This window comes from Herpailurus yagouaroundi, unplaced genomic scaffold (genome assembly GCF_014898765.1).
Source record: "Herpailurus yagouaroundi ecotype Mexico unplaced genomic scaffold, PumYag 160, whole genome shotgun sequence".
Classification (NCBI taxonomy): Eukaryota; Metazoa; Chordata; class Mammalia; order Carnivora; family Felidae; genus Herpailurus; species Herpailurus yagouaroundi.
Genome location: NW_024412401.1, coordinates 13,735,330 through 13,751,083, shown reverse-complemented (window position 1 = coordinate 13,751,083; position 15,754 = coordinate 13,735,330). Strand labels below are relative to the sequence as shown.

Genomic DNA, 15,754 nt, shown 5'->3' with positions numbered 1-15,754 from the left:
CTGCTTCAGAATCTGTTGCCCGCGCTCTGTGCCCCTCCCCCACTCACGCACACTCACTCTCTCTCAAAAATAAACATTAAAAAAAAAAGATTTTCAATATCAGTTCTCAAACCATGAATCTGCAATTCAAAGACATAAAACCTACTTTTATGTAGAAAAGTGTACGAAAATGAAAGATTACATCAATAGTAAAATAGATGACTATTCTCTAGTGATCCATCTTGATTTCTTCTTACTTTAAGTCTAAATGTTCTAATTTACTGGTAAGGAGACAGCAAGAATCCCAGGAGCTTCTACTAACTGGTCTTTTATTTCTAGTGCGAATGGCATTACTCCATGTTCTAATCCTCTAACCTTGCACTGAATTTTACGCTTAAACATTAGATCAGAATGTGGTCCAAATCAAGGACTCTCCACTTAGCGAAAGAATATCAAGAACTCATGTTTATTTATTGATAAAGGATAAGGATGAGAAAAACAAAGACTTGCTAACTTTCCCATGTTGATTTTCATTAGTAAAACTACTCAGCATGTTTGTTCAGTCTGCAGCTTCTTTCCATATGACTTACAAGGTGTTGTTTTAACAGGAATGGAACTCACTGAGCAAATGTGACTGACTGAGGAAGAACCGGTTCATGCAGATAGTAGCCTCTAATGCTATCCTAGCAGAGAAATATTCTTGTTGGATTTGTTGAAAAGCTCTGAGAGGAAGGAAGAGACATTACTGAGAATTTCCCTCAGATAACACGTTTTAAAGAAATCCTGCTCAATTATGTTCCACAAATATCATATATGAGTAATTTAGAACGAAGGTTGGAAACCTTGCTTTTTTCAAGAAGTTTTTTTCTTTTTTTTCTGCCAAGCTTCTCATTGTTATAATGCAAACGCATATAGGACAATCTTCCTCCTACCTTCTTTCTGGGTGAAGACTGGGTCATATCTAGTTTAGTAACTGCCGAGCTGTCTTATTATCACATCTCCTTTCCACAAGTTAAAATACTAACTGCATACAGAATTTTATTTCAATTTTTGTTGTATTTCTAAATATTCTATGTACATGATAGATGATTCTGAACCAAAATTTTTATTTATTTTTTTTTTTTAATTTTTTTTTTCAACATTTTTTATTTATTTTTGGGACAGAGAGAGACAGAGCATTAACGGGGGAGGGGCAGAGAGAGAGGGAGACACAGAATCGGAAACAGGCTCCAGGCTCCGAGCCACCAGCCCAGAGCCTGACGCGGGGCTCGAACTCCCGGACCGCGAGATCGTGACCTGGCTGAAGTCGGACGCTTAACCGACTGCGCCACCCAGGCGCCCCTGAACCAAAATTTTTAGACCAAAAGGTCCAAGGAAGATGAAAACAACCAGAATCCCACTACTCAGGAAAAAAAAAAAATTAAACACAATATATATACTCTTCTCAATCTTATTGCACATTACCATATTAAGGGCTCTGAACAGTCAAGGAGATGGAAGACAATTTACCTTTGTTTCACACCATGTTTTTCAAACTTCTTTGACCATGAATCCTTTGGTGGCCAAACACCTATTAATAACCTGAGTTGCTCAGGATCTGAGGAACACATTTTAGGAATTCCACTGTAACGAATGTATTCCCATCCAGGATCTTCAGCCAGATTAGTACTTCAGAGTTAACCAAAATCAACAATGCTCACCCCTCTACCTAATCTCACACAGACTAAAGTTGAAGAATTTATGGTGATATTTACTTCAAGGAAGTAATATGCATGGATAAATTGATAGTATGTAAATTATATCTTGGTAAAGCCCCCCCTCCTTTTTTAAAGAAACCAATATGCTTGTGTTTCAGGAATACTGAAAAGTGGAGGTATTTGAGGAACATGAAATCAGAGCAAAAGAAGGAAGGTTTTGAGAAATATTTTATACTGGCCAAGATAACTAATTCCTGACCACAAGACAGGATACATTTTTAGTTACTGTAATGTCTCCCAGATTTATACTATACAAATCTACCTCTTCTAGATTTTCTTTTCAAATGTTTGGGCAATGCTTACAAATTACTACTTCTAGTCCAAAAGAGTGAATGTATACTCCAGAGTGGCAATGAACAGTAACAGCCGTAAGTGCAACATTTCTTTTAAACTTCATGTTTTTCCTAGCATATACATGTTAGAAAGTATTTTTAAAATGCAAAGGTTAAAGTTTTTAATTCTGAATCTTTAGGGATAACTTATATACAAAAAATGTGTTAATATATTTACCTGCAACCCTATATTCCCTAAAATACATCAAATATACCCTATTTGAGAAATAAAGCTCAAAGCTAAACATCTCCCTTCTATTCTTACTTTTTCTAGAAGCAAAAATTGACAAGACTGATATATATGCTAAATAAGAATCACACTCCTTGTATCCCCCCCTAGAGATGGTACATTAAAAAACAATGATGTCATTTGCTGCCATGGACAGATTATACCAACTAAAATGAATCTCAATGGCCACTTATAGTTTATCTCTAGGTTGTTTGAGACATTTTATCACCCACATGAACAAATACAAATATCATAAAAAGATACTTTAATGTAAAAACTTTTTATTGAACTATTACACTATTTAAAATACACTCTTCAAAGCAGTCACAAAAATTATAGCACTCAAACATTTTAGGTAAAACTCTTCAAGGGTAAGCTATTTTTTTTTCAGTCAGCTTGTGCAAAGTTCAGTATCTAGAGGACACTACTACAGAGACTTGCAGTTGGTTCAGACTCAGTTTCTGCTCATGCTATGTAGAGCGTCCACAAGGTTTTTATTGTACTCTGCAATCTGCTTGGTCACAGTCTTCATAATTGACTGGTAATCACTCTCTTGACTCTTGGTTGCTATAACTAATTACATGAGTTAAGGGAGAACACTGATCAACAAAAATAGTGATCTATTTTGGCTTTGGAAGGAACCAATTCATACTGGAATTTTTCTTATTGAAAACTGAAAAGAGCACAGAAAAAGCACAATTAGAATATATAGGAAAAATATAGTAGATTAAGATCATTTAAAACCTAAAAGGCCAAGCAAAACTTGTTTCAAAAAAGTACGCCTACAGGGGCACCTGGGTGGCTTGGTCAGTTAAGCATCCGACTTCAGCTCAGGTCATGATCTTGCAGTTCATGAGTTTGAGCCCCACATTGGGCTCTGTGCTGACAGCTCAGAGCCTGGAGCCTGCTTTGGAGTCTGTGTCTCCCTCTCTCTCTCTCTGCCTCTTCCCTGCTCATGTGCGCACACACACTCTCTCTCAAAAATAAACATTAAAAAAAAATATTTAACTCTAAAAAAAAAAAGTACACTTATACTATAAAAGTTTTTGTATAGTTAATATGTTATGCATCTCAATCTAATTCTGTTCTGAAAACAGCTGAATGTTCAGAAGAACCATGTTCTCTAGAGTACCTCACAATTTCAGAAGTCTTTAGACTTCACTGTATTTCAAAATCGCCTACTTTGTGTTGCATAAAACTAGACTGCTGGACTAAAGTATATTGTGTGTGGGAATCTTCTTTTTTAAAAAAAAAATATTTATTTATTTTGAGAGAGGGGGAGAGAGTGAGAGCACGCAAGGAGGGACAGAGAGAAGGAGGGGGGGGGGAGAGAGAGAGAGAGAGAGAGAGAGAGAGAGAGAATCCCAAGCAGGCTCCATGCTCAGCACAGAGCCTGATATGGGGCTTGATCTTGTGATCATAACCCGAGCTGAAACCAAGAGTCAGGTGCTTAATGGACCAAGCCACCCAGGTGCCCCAGGAGTCTTCTGCTTTTAAACCAAGTTGCCCTATTGTGGGAACAGAGTTCCTGATGTATTTCATCTGGAGATAAGCTGGGATCCATGCTGCCCTGAGCTAAAAGTTCAGCAGTTTCCTAGACGAGAATCTATACCACCAATGAGTCAGGAGCTATTTTTCCAAGCAGAGATGTCCTTAATGGGTCAAAGAAGGGAACTGAAAATAAGTTTTGGGGAAACGTTTCTCACAACTTCACAACACATGCCCTCAGTAGCTGTTTCCTTCTCCTATATAGTAGCACAAAAAGATAAGTAAGAAGATGGGATATAAGTTCCACCTTAGCAGAAATGTGAGGTTGAATTGGCTGAAACACAAATGAGCTTGAAGGTCAAATTTCTCAGGAGACTATTCGGTTTATCTCCCTCTCCTGCCCAGATATCCAAGGTACAGACATACCCTAATTACTGTAGACTAGAGACTAACTCTTATTCATTTATGACCCACATAGTTTGGCTCAGTGATATTTGATAGATGTATGTTAAATTTCATTTCATTTCAACCTTTAAAGAAATTCCTAGGGAAAAAAAATCACTTAGTCAAGTTCATTTGCAGCTTTTTAAAGGATACATTCTTTCATCACAAAATTATTTTGCTCATGGTGTTGCCACTTCCTCTCCAAATTTGTAAGCTAAAAACACAAAATAACAATGTTAAACAGTACCCATATTCAGAACAATTATACACCCTTTTAAGAGGATAAGGAAAAAAACATTCTATTTAAAGTCTTATCAACTCCTTGCATTTTAGTGAGATAAAGCCATGGTACACAAAAAAGAAAATTAGAAAAGATTAAACAACCGTAAATGCATTAATAAATACAATGTTGAATTTGACAACAGGTTTTACTCTATATGTTTATTTTAATTGGAAAGCATTTACAATATTTATTATGCCAATGAATGTGCCAACTGAAAGACAATTTATGATTTTTTCCCTTTCCTAAAAGAACTAGAAAGAAAAGAATAGGACATAATGGGAATCTCTCCTTGAAATCTGGAAGTCTAATGCCACAAATGTGATATATATTCTAACACTGTCAAAGGTTCAACTATATAGGAGTAACTTCCTTATTTCCAGGGCTAAATTTCCTGTCTAATTCCACAAGCTGTGATAAGAGCAGAGCTGCAGTGTGAAGATTATAAGAGGGTTGGTAAAAAGCTGGCGCTGTTACAATAATTTCTGCATCAACAGGAAACTAATGTGGATATTATATTGATGGTTGCTTCCTCAGAAGACAATTTTACTGTTATAGAATTAAATTGTTTTTCTGATTTAATTAACCTTGTAACTCTGGGTTATGGTCTTTCTTTTTTAAGATGCACATAGTACTTTTCCTAATCAAAAGACTGTCTGAAAAATGAAACATTAAAATAACATTGTGCATGGACATTTCTAAGAGGTAATGATCATTTTTAAGAATCTGATAACTGAAGCAGCATTAATATTTCTTTCTACTCACATGTTAAAATTATTTTAAGGGCATATGTTCAGTCTTAAGGTAGCATCCATCTCATTATTTCTTCTAAAGAGATAAATCTAAATATTATGATAAATCCTAATTAATTGTATAAACTGTATGTGCCATGAGTTAACACTATTAAATCAGATATAGCTCCCCAGCTGGGAACTCAAAGTTAAGATGAACTTAAGGAAGCAGTCAGCATTTTTGGCAATAAATCTCTAATAACCTTTTGCAAAGTCAAGTGCCAAACTTTTCCTCTTTGTTTCATACAAAGAGGTGGCCTTCTTAGAATGCAGCAGACCTCTTAAGTGCTAAATGAATAATGCTATAAAAGCAACACTATGTAAAGGTCAACTTCCTTCTATATTATACATGTGTATTAGTGACTTGCCTTTAAACCTCCGAGGATATCTTGAAGCATTAATCTTTTTTTTTTCCTACAACTTAAAACAGTCTGTTGTATGTTCTTTATATATTCTGGATATTAACCCCTTATCAGATATATGATTTGCAAATATTTTCTCCCATTCTGTAAGTTGTTTTCATTTTGATTGTTTCTTTTGCTGTGAAGAAGCTTTTTAGTTCGATTAGGCATACGTATTTATTTTTGCCTTTGTTACTTCAGCTTTTGGTATCATAACCAAAACACTGCTACCAAGACTCATGTCAAGGAGCCTTAAAAAAATTTTTTTTAATGTTTATTTATTTTTGAGAGAGAGAGACAGACAGACAGAGAGCAAGCAGGGGAGGGACAGAGAGAGAGGAGAAAACAAAATCTGAAGCAGGCTCCAGGCTCCGAGCTGTCAGCACAGAACCCAACATGGGACTCAAACTCATGGACCATGAGATCATGACCTGAGCTGAAGTCTGACGTTTAACCGAATGAGCCACCCAGGCGCCCCATGAGAGCTTTATCCCTATGTTTTCTACTAAGAGTTTTATAGTTTGTTTCAATATGAATATTGTTTAAATGATATCAAGTAAATAATAGCCATTCCTCAAAAAAGTCTGTTATGAAAATTATTTATAGGTGTCAAAAAAGTTTTCAAGAAAACAGTTGTGAAAGATAATGGGACCAGATTTTATGTGATCAGTAGGGATTCTCAAAAAGCAACAAATAATACAGAGAATAAATTGTGAGTTATGTTATGAATTCCTGTTACCAGTATATGGTGTTAAGTATATGATTAGTACTTGAGGTGGGAATAAACAAGGTAGTCACTGACTGGGTCTAAGAAATTGTGTTTGTGAGGTGTTTTCCTCCTTAAGTATATCAATATTTTTTCCTAAGAACCATTTAAGACAATAGCCTCATAAACTTTTTCTTACATTTCTTCAGCATCCATCCCCACTCTAAACAGCCTAGGATAACTGTGCCAATTACAAATCTATGTCTAGACCTGTACATCATGAAGTAGAGACAAAATAACTGATAAATTTGAGAAAAAAAATTAGTGATTTCTAAGCTTTTAGTTGTGGCAAACTCTGATGAGACTCCACCCCTTTCAAAAAGAATATAAGGTATATCTTTGTCTTTAAAATGGTAAATCCATATACAGCTGTCATAAAAATCATCAAAAAAAGATCTTGAAATATTTAAGTGAGAAAATTAATGTTTAAAGACTATATGCATAGAATTTGATTTTTGGAAAAACAATGTAAAATGGGTATAGAACTGCACAGGAAAAAGTTTACAAAGATATTATACCAAAATATTAACAGTGATTGCCTATCATGATCATATTACCAAATAAAGAAAAGAATAATTTTTCATGCATTTAGTGTTAATAAATCATAGTTACAAATTGCTAATGTATGTATACTAACTAGACATGAGAATGATCAATCCTTATCAGACCATAATTACTGATTTTGTACACATCACACATGCTTCATTTAATCCTCCAACAAATACTTTTTGAACACCTATTATGTGCAAACCCCTGGCACAGTGTAAGAAGAAAGTGAATGAGACAGAAATCATCTCTATCCTCTCAGACAGGGCACTTAATCTAAAAAACTTCTGACATTGTTCAGGTAACTCTGTCAGTAGGATGAATGATATGAAAAGGGGGCTTGTCTATGCATTCTGTGTAAATAATCAAAAATGTAAATCAAGTAGTTCAAGTATAGGACTGCTTTTTACAGCATTAAACAGTTTTAAAACTAAAAATAACCTAAATGTGCAACAATATGGAACTGCTTCCGAAAATTATATCCATGAAGTCAAATATCATATAGAATCGTATTTTTTAAAAATCTACTGACAAGGGAAAGTTCTTATTAGAAACAAGTTTCTAAATAATATGTACCACATGATACCATTTCTTTAAATATATAGAAATACGCATATACTTATGTGTACGTATAAAGTGTGTGTACATATAACATACACACAGAGACTAGAAGGACCTACACAAAAAGGACAAGAATTATTTCTTCTGTGAGATATTAGTCATTAAGGTTTATTTTCTTTATTTGTGGTTTTCATGATTTAGCAAAGTTTCTCCATTCAAAATGCTTGAGTTTTGACATTTTTAAAAGCTATTATCATAACAGCTATGCCTAGAACAGAGCCTAGAACAGAGTGCCCTTCAATATAGGCTTATAGAAGGAGAGCAAAAGTAAATTCACTTCTGAGTGGAGACTGTACACAGTCTGGCTATCTTCAAAACCAGAAAGTCTGGAAGATAAACAAAACAACTTAAAGAAAAAATTGTTTGGGGGTGGAAATACAGATTAAGAACATGGGACAGACAGTTTAAAAACAGAAATAAACTTTAGTCTTTTTTCCTTTTTACCTGAGAATGTGTCTCATTTTCTTGCAATTGTGTTTTTAGCATCTCATACTCTACATTTAGCTTCTCCGTTATTTTCTTAAAGGCATTTCTACGGGTTGTTAATACTGTTCTCTCCTGATGTAATTTCTAGATAGATCCAAATGGAAGCAAATAATAGACTTCAGTGAATATCTAGTAAGCCTATATAAATCATTTCCTACTTAAATAATTTCAATGATAGTCTGGTTAAATTCTACCAAGATTATAATTACTCTAAAACTTGTTTGTAAAATTACCTTTTGAGTTATAATAAGTGAAATCAGTATTAACTGTATTAAGGCTGCTATATATATGTTCTTATCCAACCAAATTTAATTTAATTTAAATAATTTATTTTAATGTAAATAGCAAAGAAAAGCCACTAATAATAAAGTCTTAAGTAGGGAAATATCATAATCAAACCTGCATTTAACAAAGTTCATATCTGTTGAAATGCTCTATCCCTCGCTTTTGCCTTTTGTTTAAAACTTGTATTTCCCTAAATTCCTACTACATATGTAAACATCTTTATTTTTTTTCTTAGCTTATATATCAAATAATCAACTGAAAATAGTAAATTCTATAAACTACACACATATTAATTTGTTAAAAAAAAACATTTGTATCATAATTTTGTAAGACTGTCACCATTTACCTTTTTCTTTTCTTCACCTGATGATTTTAAAGCTGGCAAATCATTATATGTTTCCAAATCAGCTGTCATTTGCTTAATTTTGCTTTTCAGAGAATGCTGTTCCTCAGTCATTTTACTTTCCAGAAGCTCCATTTTCTGTAGATCCAACTGTAGACGCTGACTATCTGAAACATAAGAAAATTCAAAACCATAGTCAAAACTTTATTCCTTTCACAAAGACAAATACAATGCAACCATTAAAAATCATGTTTTACAGAGTACCTGCAAAAGAAACGTGTTTCATTACAACCAACAAGACAATACAAAGATAAATTACAAAGAAAAAAAATACTCTTCCTCCAGGTAACCAACATAACCTGATGTATACCAACATACTTGTCTCCATTCTCATACAAACATTCAAGAACACACACTTTTTTTTTTCTTACTTAATAATATAACATATATTATGAGACCCATTATTTTTAATAGGGGCATGAAAGCAAATTAGGAAACATTATATATTTATATACATATATATATGTAGCAAAATTTTGTAGCTATATATACAGTCAATTCTCCTTACTTATGGTAGTTATATTCCATAAAGTTACTATAAATACTAGGTTAGCAAATACTAAATCATTTGCTCCTATGGGTGATACGGGGTTAGGTTCCTGAGAGCCCCTGGTGACAATATTTTCATCCATCAACTAATACATAACCTTGTTTTGTGTGTGTTTCTGTTTAAACATACCTTATTTAATATATATCAAATTCAAGGCCAACTTATACCTGAACAAAGCTAACCTAACTCACATATTCTCTGTAAGGCACATTGCCTTACAATATTCTTAGGAATAGTGGGCTTAGGAACACGAACCAACACTTCAGCATTGTGCTTGGGAGCCATATTATACAGGAGAATCACCAACAAAAAGTACAAAACTGTGGCAAAAAGTGGCACCAAATATGCCACAAAAAGGATACTTGTTCACAGTATGAGGATTAAAACAAGAAGGCAGTGTGTTGCCTTATTTGACCTCCACTGAAAAATGTATGTCAGGCAATACAAATTTTTCCTGACTTTGCACATGTCCACAAATGATCATGAAAGTGCTACAAGTATTAATTTTGGGGGTACAAATTAATTATGGTGAGTAGGTAAATTCACAAATACAGAATTATGAATGAGGACTGACTGTAAATATATGTGTGTTTAAGAGGGAGTGTGTGTCTCATTCTTTGCTGCAAAAGTATTGAGCATCTACTATGTGCTAGGTGCTAAGAATAATATGGAGATCAACACAGACATTGATTTTGCTCAAGGAGCTATATTCTAGAGGTAGAACCAGGATATTAAAGTAAGCATTTACAATAAGTTAGACAACTACCATGAAAAGAGTAATACAGAGTGCCATAAGAGCATATGGGACTAAGAGAACTCTCTAAATATATGCCTTTTAACTGAGTGAAGCCTTAAGGATTAGGAATCCATGAAACCAAGAAGTGAATGTGCTCCAGGCAACACATCCAATATATGCCAAGTCTAGAGGTGAGAAAGCGAGGTACACCTAAGCAAATAATAAAAGTTAAGTATGATTAGGACCCAAAGTTCAAAGTGGGAAGAATTTCAGTTCATGAAGGGCTTTATAAATGAAAAAAGGGGGGGGCGCCTGGGTGGTGCAGTCGGTTAAGCGTCCGACTTCAGCTCAGGTCACGATCTCGCGGTCCGCGAGTTCGAGCCCCGCGTCAGGCTCTGGGCTGATGGCTCAGAGCCTGGAGCCTGCTTCCGATTCTGTGTCTCCCTCTCTCTCTGCCCCTCCCCCGTTCATGCTCTGTCTCTCTCTGTCTCAAAAATAAATAAACGTTAAAAAAATAAATAAAAAATAAATAAAAAATAAATGAAAAAAGGGAATTGAAACTTTATCCAATATGGCCCTTTGTAGCAACGTGGATGGAACTGGAGAGTGTGATGCTAAGTGAAATAAGCCATACAGAGAAAGACAGATACCATATGTTTTCACTCTTATGTGGATCCTGAGAAAATTAACAGAAACCCATGGGGGAGGGGAAGGGGGAAAAAAAAAGAGGTTAGAGTGGGAGAGAGCCAAAGCATAAGAGACTCTTAAAAACTGAGAACAAACTGAGGGTTGATGGGGGGGTGGGAGGGAGGGGAGGGTGGGTGATGGGTATTGAGGAGGGCACCTTTTGGGATGAGCACTGGGTGTTGTATGGAAACCAATTTGACAATAAATTTCATATATTGAAAAAAATAAAAAAAATAAAAACAGTCAAAAAAAAAAAAAAAGAAAAGAAACTTTATCCAAAGGGCAATGGTAAGTAATCGATGAATTTCAAATCAAATTGTGGCATAATTATTTTTTTTTCAACTTTTTTTATTTATTTTTGGGACAGAGAGAGACAGAGCATGAACAGGGGAGGGGCAGAGAGAGAGGGAGACACAGAATCGGAAACAGGCTCCAGGCTCTGAGCCATCAGCCCAGAACCCGACGCGGGGCTCGAACTCACGGACCGCGAGATCGTGACCTGGCTGAAGTCGGACGCTTAACCAACTGCGACACCCAGGCGCCCCAAATTGTGGCATAATTAAATTTCAGAAAGTTCACTCTGGTTTCAATGTGGACAATTAATTAGAAAAGCATTACTAACATACAGAAGGACCAGTTAAATGTTGATTCAGTGATCTACATAAGAAATCTTGGACTGGTGTTAACACTTTGGGGATTTTTTTTTTCATTAAGCAATATTTATTAAGTGCTTTCTGTGTGCCAGGCAAACTTCTAGGCAGAGGGGATACAGCAATGAATAAAGCATATGAAAATCCCTATCCTTATAGAACCTATATTCCAGTAAAAGACAACTATATATATGAAATCTAAAGTTATGTCACATGGAAGTAAATGAGGAAAAAATACAGGGGAGATGTGGAGGGACTCAAGAGATATTCGGGATTTGGGGTTAACAAAACAGGCAATTGACTGGATACAGTGGTTGAACAAGAGGAGTCAATGCAGAGTTCCATTTCTAACTTAAAGGTAAAGGAGTTGATGGTTGGGGAGTCAGACGGAAGTCTAAACTTTTGTTTGTAGGAGGGAATGAAATGAAGGGTTCAAGTCAACTTAGGATATGTTGTGCGAGTTACCTCAGAAACACCTAAATAGTAAACAGGACATGTATAGATATATGCGGGCGTCTAAAGCCCTGAGAGAAATTTGAAGATAACTATTTTGAAATCATCCACATAGCGCTTGAAACTATGGGTGTAGTTGAAATCATCAAGGGAAAAGGATTTATGACAGAACCTATTTTAAAAGAATAAATTGACATGAGGGAGCCTATAAAGGAGAATAAGAAATGACCAAAGAAGTAAAAGAAAAATGAAACCATGGTGAAAAGACATTTCAAGACTAAAGGAGTGGTTTGTAATGCAGAATACTATTTAGAGATTAAAAAAAAAAAAAAAAACAAAAAAAAACGCAAAAAAAAAGTTGTACTAACTGGACAGGAAAACCTTGATGTATTTCCTGAGAATAGATTTCATAGAAAGAAAAAAAAAATGGGACCAAGAGTGAGAGGAAGGTTTTGAAAACTTTGGCAGTGAAACCTCAGAAAGGGAGGGATGAGAGCTGGGCAGAGAATACTTGGGAGAGGTTTCTTCTTTTTTGCCAAGATGAAATATTTGAAGAAGACTGAAGAAGATATTGGCAAATGACATATCTGATAAAGGGTTAGTATCCAAAATATATAAAGAACTGATACAAGTCAACACCAAAAGACCCCAAATAATCCAATTAAAGATGGGGAGAAGACATTAACAGACATTTTTTGAAAGAAGACATACAGATGGTCAATAGGCAACAGACGCTCAACATCACTCATCATCAGGGAAATGCAAAAACTACCATGAGGTATCACCTCACAGCTGTCAGAATGGCTAAAATAAATATAGAAGAAACAACAAGTATTGGCAAGAACGTGGAGAAAAGGGGACCCTTGTGCACTATGGTTGGGAATGCAAACTGGCGCCGCCACTATGGAAAACAGTATGGAGGTTCATCAAAAACTTAAAAATAGAACTTCCCTATGATCCAGTAATCGCACTACTGGGTATTTATCCAAAAAATACAAAAACACTAATTCAAAGGGATACACGCACCCTTCTCTATGTTTACTGCAGCATTATTTATAACAGCCAAATTACGGAATCAACCCAAGTGTCCACTTACAGATGAATGGATAAGAAGATATGGCATACACACACACACACACACACACACACACGCAATGTAATATTATTCAGTTATAAAAATGAATGGAATCTTGCCATTTGCAATGACATGGATGGAGCTAGAGAGCATATACTACTAAGTGAAATAAGTCAGTCAGAGAAAGATAAATACATTATGATTTCACTTATATGGGCAATTTAGGAAACAAATGAGCAAGGGGAAAAAAGGAGAGAGAGACAAAAAGAGAGAGAAATAAAAAAACAGACTCTTTCTTAGCTATAGAGAATAAACTGATGGTTACTAGAGGGCAAGTGGGTAGGGGGATGGGTGAAACAGATGATGGGGATTAAAGAGTGCACTTAACCATGATGAGTGCTGAGTAATGCACAGAATTGCTGAATCACTAAATCATACACCTGAAATTCATGTAACACTGTGTGTTAACTATACTGGGATTAAAATTAAAAACTATTAAAAAGAAAGGAAAAAAGACTGGAAAGATAAATACCAACATTTGGAAAGATAAATACCAACATTTTAATAGTCATAAATATTTGGCAGTGGGAATTTAATATTTAAAAAGTTTTTATTTATGCTTTTCTGTATCTCCAAAATTCTCTGTAATGAATACAAATTACAATAAGAAGGCAATGTTTAAAAAAATAGTTTTTTTTAATTTTTTAATGTTATTTATTTATTAAAAAAATTTTTTAACGTTTTATATTTTTGAGAGAGACAGAGTGCGAGCAGGGGAGGGGCAGAGAGAGAGGGAGACACAGAATCTGAAGCACGCTCCAAGCTCTGAGCTCTCAGCACAGAGCCTGATGCAGGGCTTGAACTCAAGAACCGCGAGATCATGACCTGAGCTGAAGTCAGATGCTTAACCAACTGGGCCACCCAGGCAGCTCCAAAAATATTTTGTTCTCAACAGAATTCTATAATATCTACCTTCTCTATTTCAGAGGCTTTTAAACATTGTGGTTCTGAATTTAAAAGTCCTTTATCAATGTGAGAGAAAGGTATGGTGGGAGCCAATATTATTGAGTACCTGAAATGTGCCTGACTTTATATGTTATCTCTTCTACTTCATAACAGCCTTAGGAGGTATGCTATGAGGAAACTGAAGCTTAGAAAGGTATTTTGTCCAAGGTCACACAATCAGTCAGGCTTTGGCGCTGAGTAATATTATTATCATGTTTATGAAAGGTTCATATTTAAGACAGCAAATGTTACTTAATGATCCAAAAAGATGCCTCGATGAGGAACAGTGAGCTATGAAAAGAGGAACATAACATTTGCTCAGTTTTGCTATTCGGGCTTCCCCAGACATCTTCTTTGTTTTACTTTTCTTATAGCTATCAAAGTAAAACATGAGGGGCGCCTGGGTGGCTCAGTCGGTTAAGCGTCCGGCTTCAGCTCAGGTCACGATCTCACGGTCCGTGAGTTCGAGCCCCGCGTCAGGCTCTGGGCTCAGAGCCTGGAGCCTGCTTCCAATTCTGTGTCTCCCTCTCTCTCTGTCCCTCCCCGTTCATGCTCTGTCTCTCTCGGTCTCAAAAATAAATAAATGTTAAAAAAAAAAATTTAAAAAAAAGCAGCAAAGTAAAACATGATTAGAGCAAATTCAAAAATGGATACTAAAATGGAAGTGCATTGGGTAGTATTGACATTTTAACAATATTTATTCTTCCAATCCATGAGCACGGAATGTTTTTCCATTTCTTTATATCTTCTTCAATTTCCTTCATAAGCTTTCTATAGTTTTCAGCATACAGATCTTTTACATCTTTGGTTAGATTTATTCCTAGGTATTTTATGCTTCTTGGTGCAATTGTGAATGGGATCAGTTTCTTTATTTGTCTTTCTGTTGCTTCATTATTAGTGTATAAGAATGCAACTGATTTCTGTACATGGATTTTGTATCCTGCAATTTGCTAAATTCATGTATCAGTTCTAGCAGACTTTTGGTGGAGTCTATCGGATTTTCCATGTATTATATCATGTCATCTGCAAGAAGTGAAAGCTTAACTTCATCTTTGCCAATTTTGATGCCTTTGATTTCCTTTTGTCGTCTGATTGCTGATGCGAGAACTTCCAACACTATGTTAAACAACAGCGGTGAGAGTGGACATCCCTGTCATGTTCCTGATCTCAGGGAGAAAGCTCTCAGTTTTTCCCCATTGAGGATGATATTAGCTGTGGGCTTTCCACAAATGGCTTTTATGATGTTTAAGTATGTTCCTTCTATCCCGACTTTCTCAAGGGTTTTTATTAAGAAAGGATGCTGAATTTTGTCAAATGCTTTTACTGCATTGATTGACAGGATCATATGGTTCTTTTCTTTTATTAATGTGATGTATCACATTGATTTGCAAATGTTGAACCAGCCCTGCATCCCAGGAATGAATCCCACTTGATCATGGTGAATAATTCTTTTTATATGCTGTTGAATTCGATTTGCTAGTATCTTATTGAGAATTTTGGCATCCATATTCATCAGGGATATTAGCCTGTAGTTCTCTTTTTTACTGGGTCTCTATCTGGTTTAGGAATCAAAGTAATGCTGGCTTCATAGAATGAGTCTGGAAGTTATCCTTCCCTTTCTATTTTTTGGAATAGCTTGAGAAGGATAGGTATTATCTGTTTTAAAATCTGGTAGAATTCCCCTGGGAAGCCATCTGGTCCTGGACTTTTATTTGTTGGGAGATTTTTGATAACTGATTCAATTTCTTCGCTGGTGATGGGTCTGTTCAAGATTTCTATTTCTTCCTGTT

General features: G+C 35.4%; 1 protein-coding gene across 3 annotated transcripts in view; it reads right to left on the bottom strand.

The window, feature by feature from the left end:
• Positions 1 to 2,558: 2,558 nt before the first annotated feature.
• IFT74 (intraflagellar transport 74) overlaps positions 2,559 to 15,754 on the bottom strand; it is an 89,085-nt gene continuing 75,889 nt past the window's right edge. For all 3 annotated transcript variants that reach the window (XM_040481406.1, XM_040481408.1, XM_040481407.1), the window contains 4 exons: positions 8,752 to 8,915; positions 8,079 to 8,204; positions 4,383 to 4,443; positions 2,559 to 2,870 (listed from right to left, as the gene is read on the bottom strand). In XM_040481406.1, the coding sequence (XP_040337340.1) occupies positions 2,752 to 2,870; positions 4,383 to 4,443; positions 8,079 to 8,204; positions 8,752 to 8,915 (470 nt within the window). In that variant the 3' untranslated portion in view covers positions 2,559 to 2,751. The remainder of the gene's footprint in view (positions 2,871 to 4,382; positions 4,444 to 8,078; positions 8,205 to 8,751; positions 8,916 to 15,754) is intronic.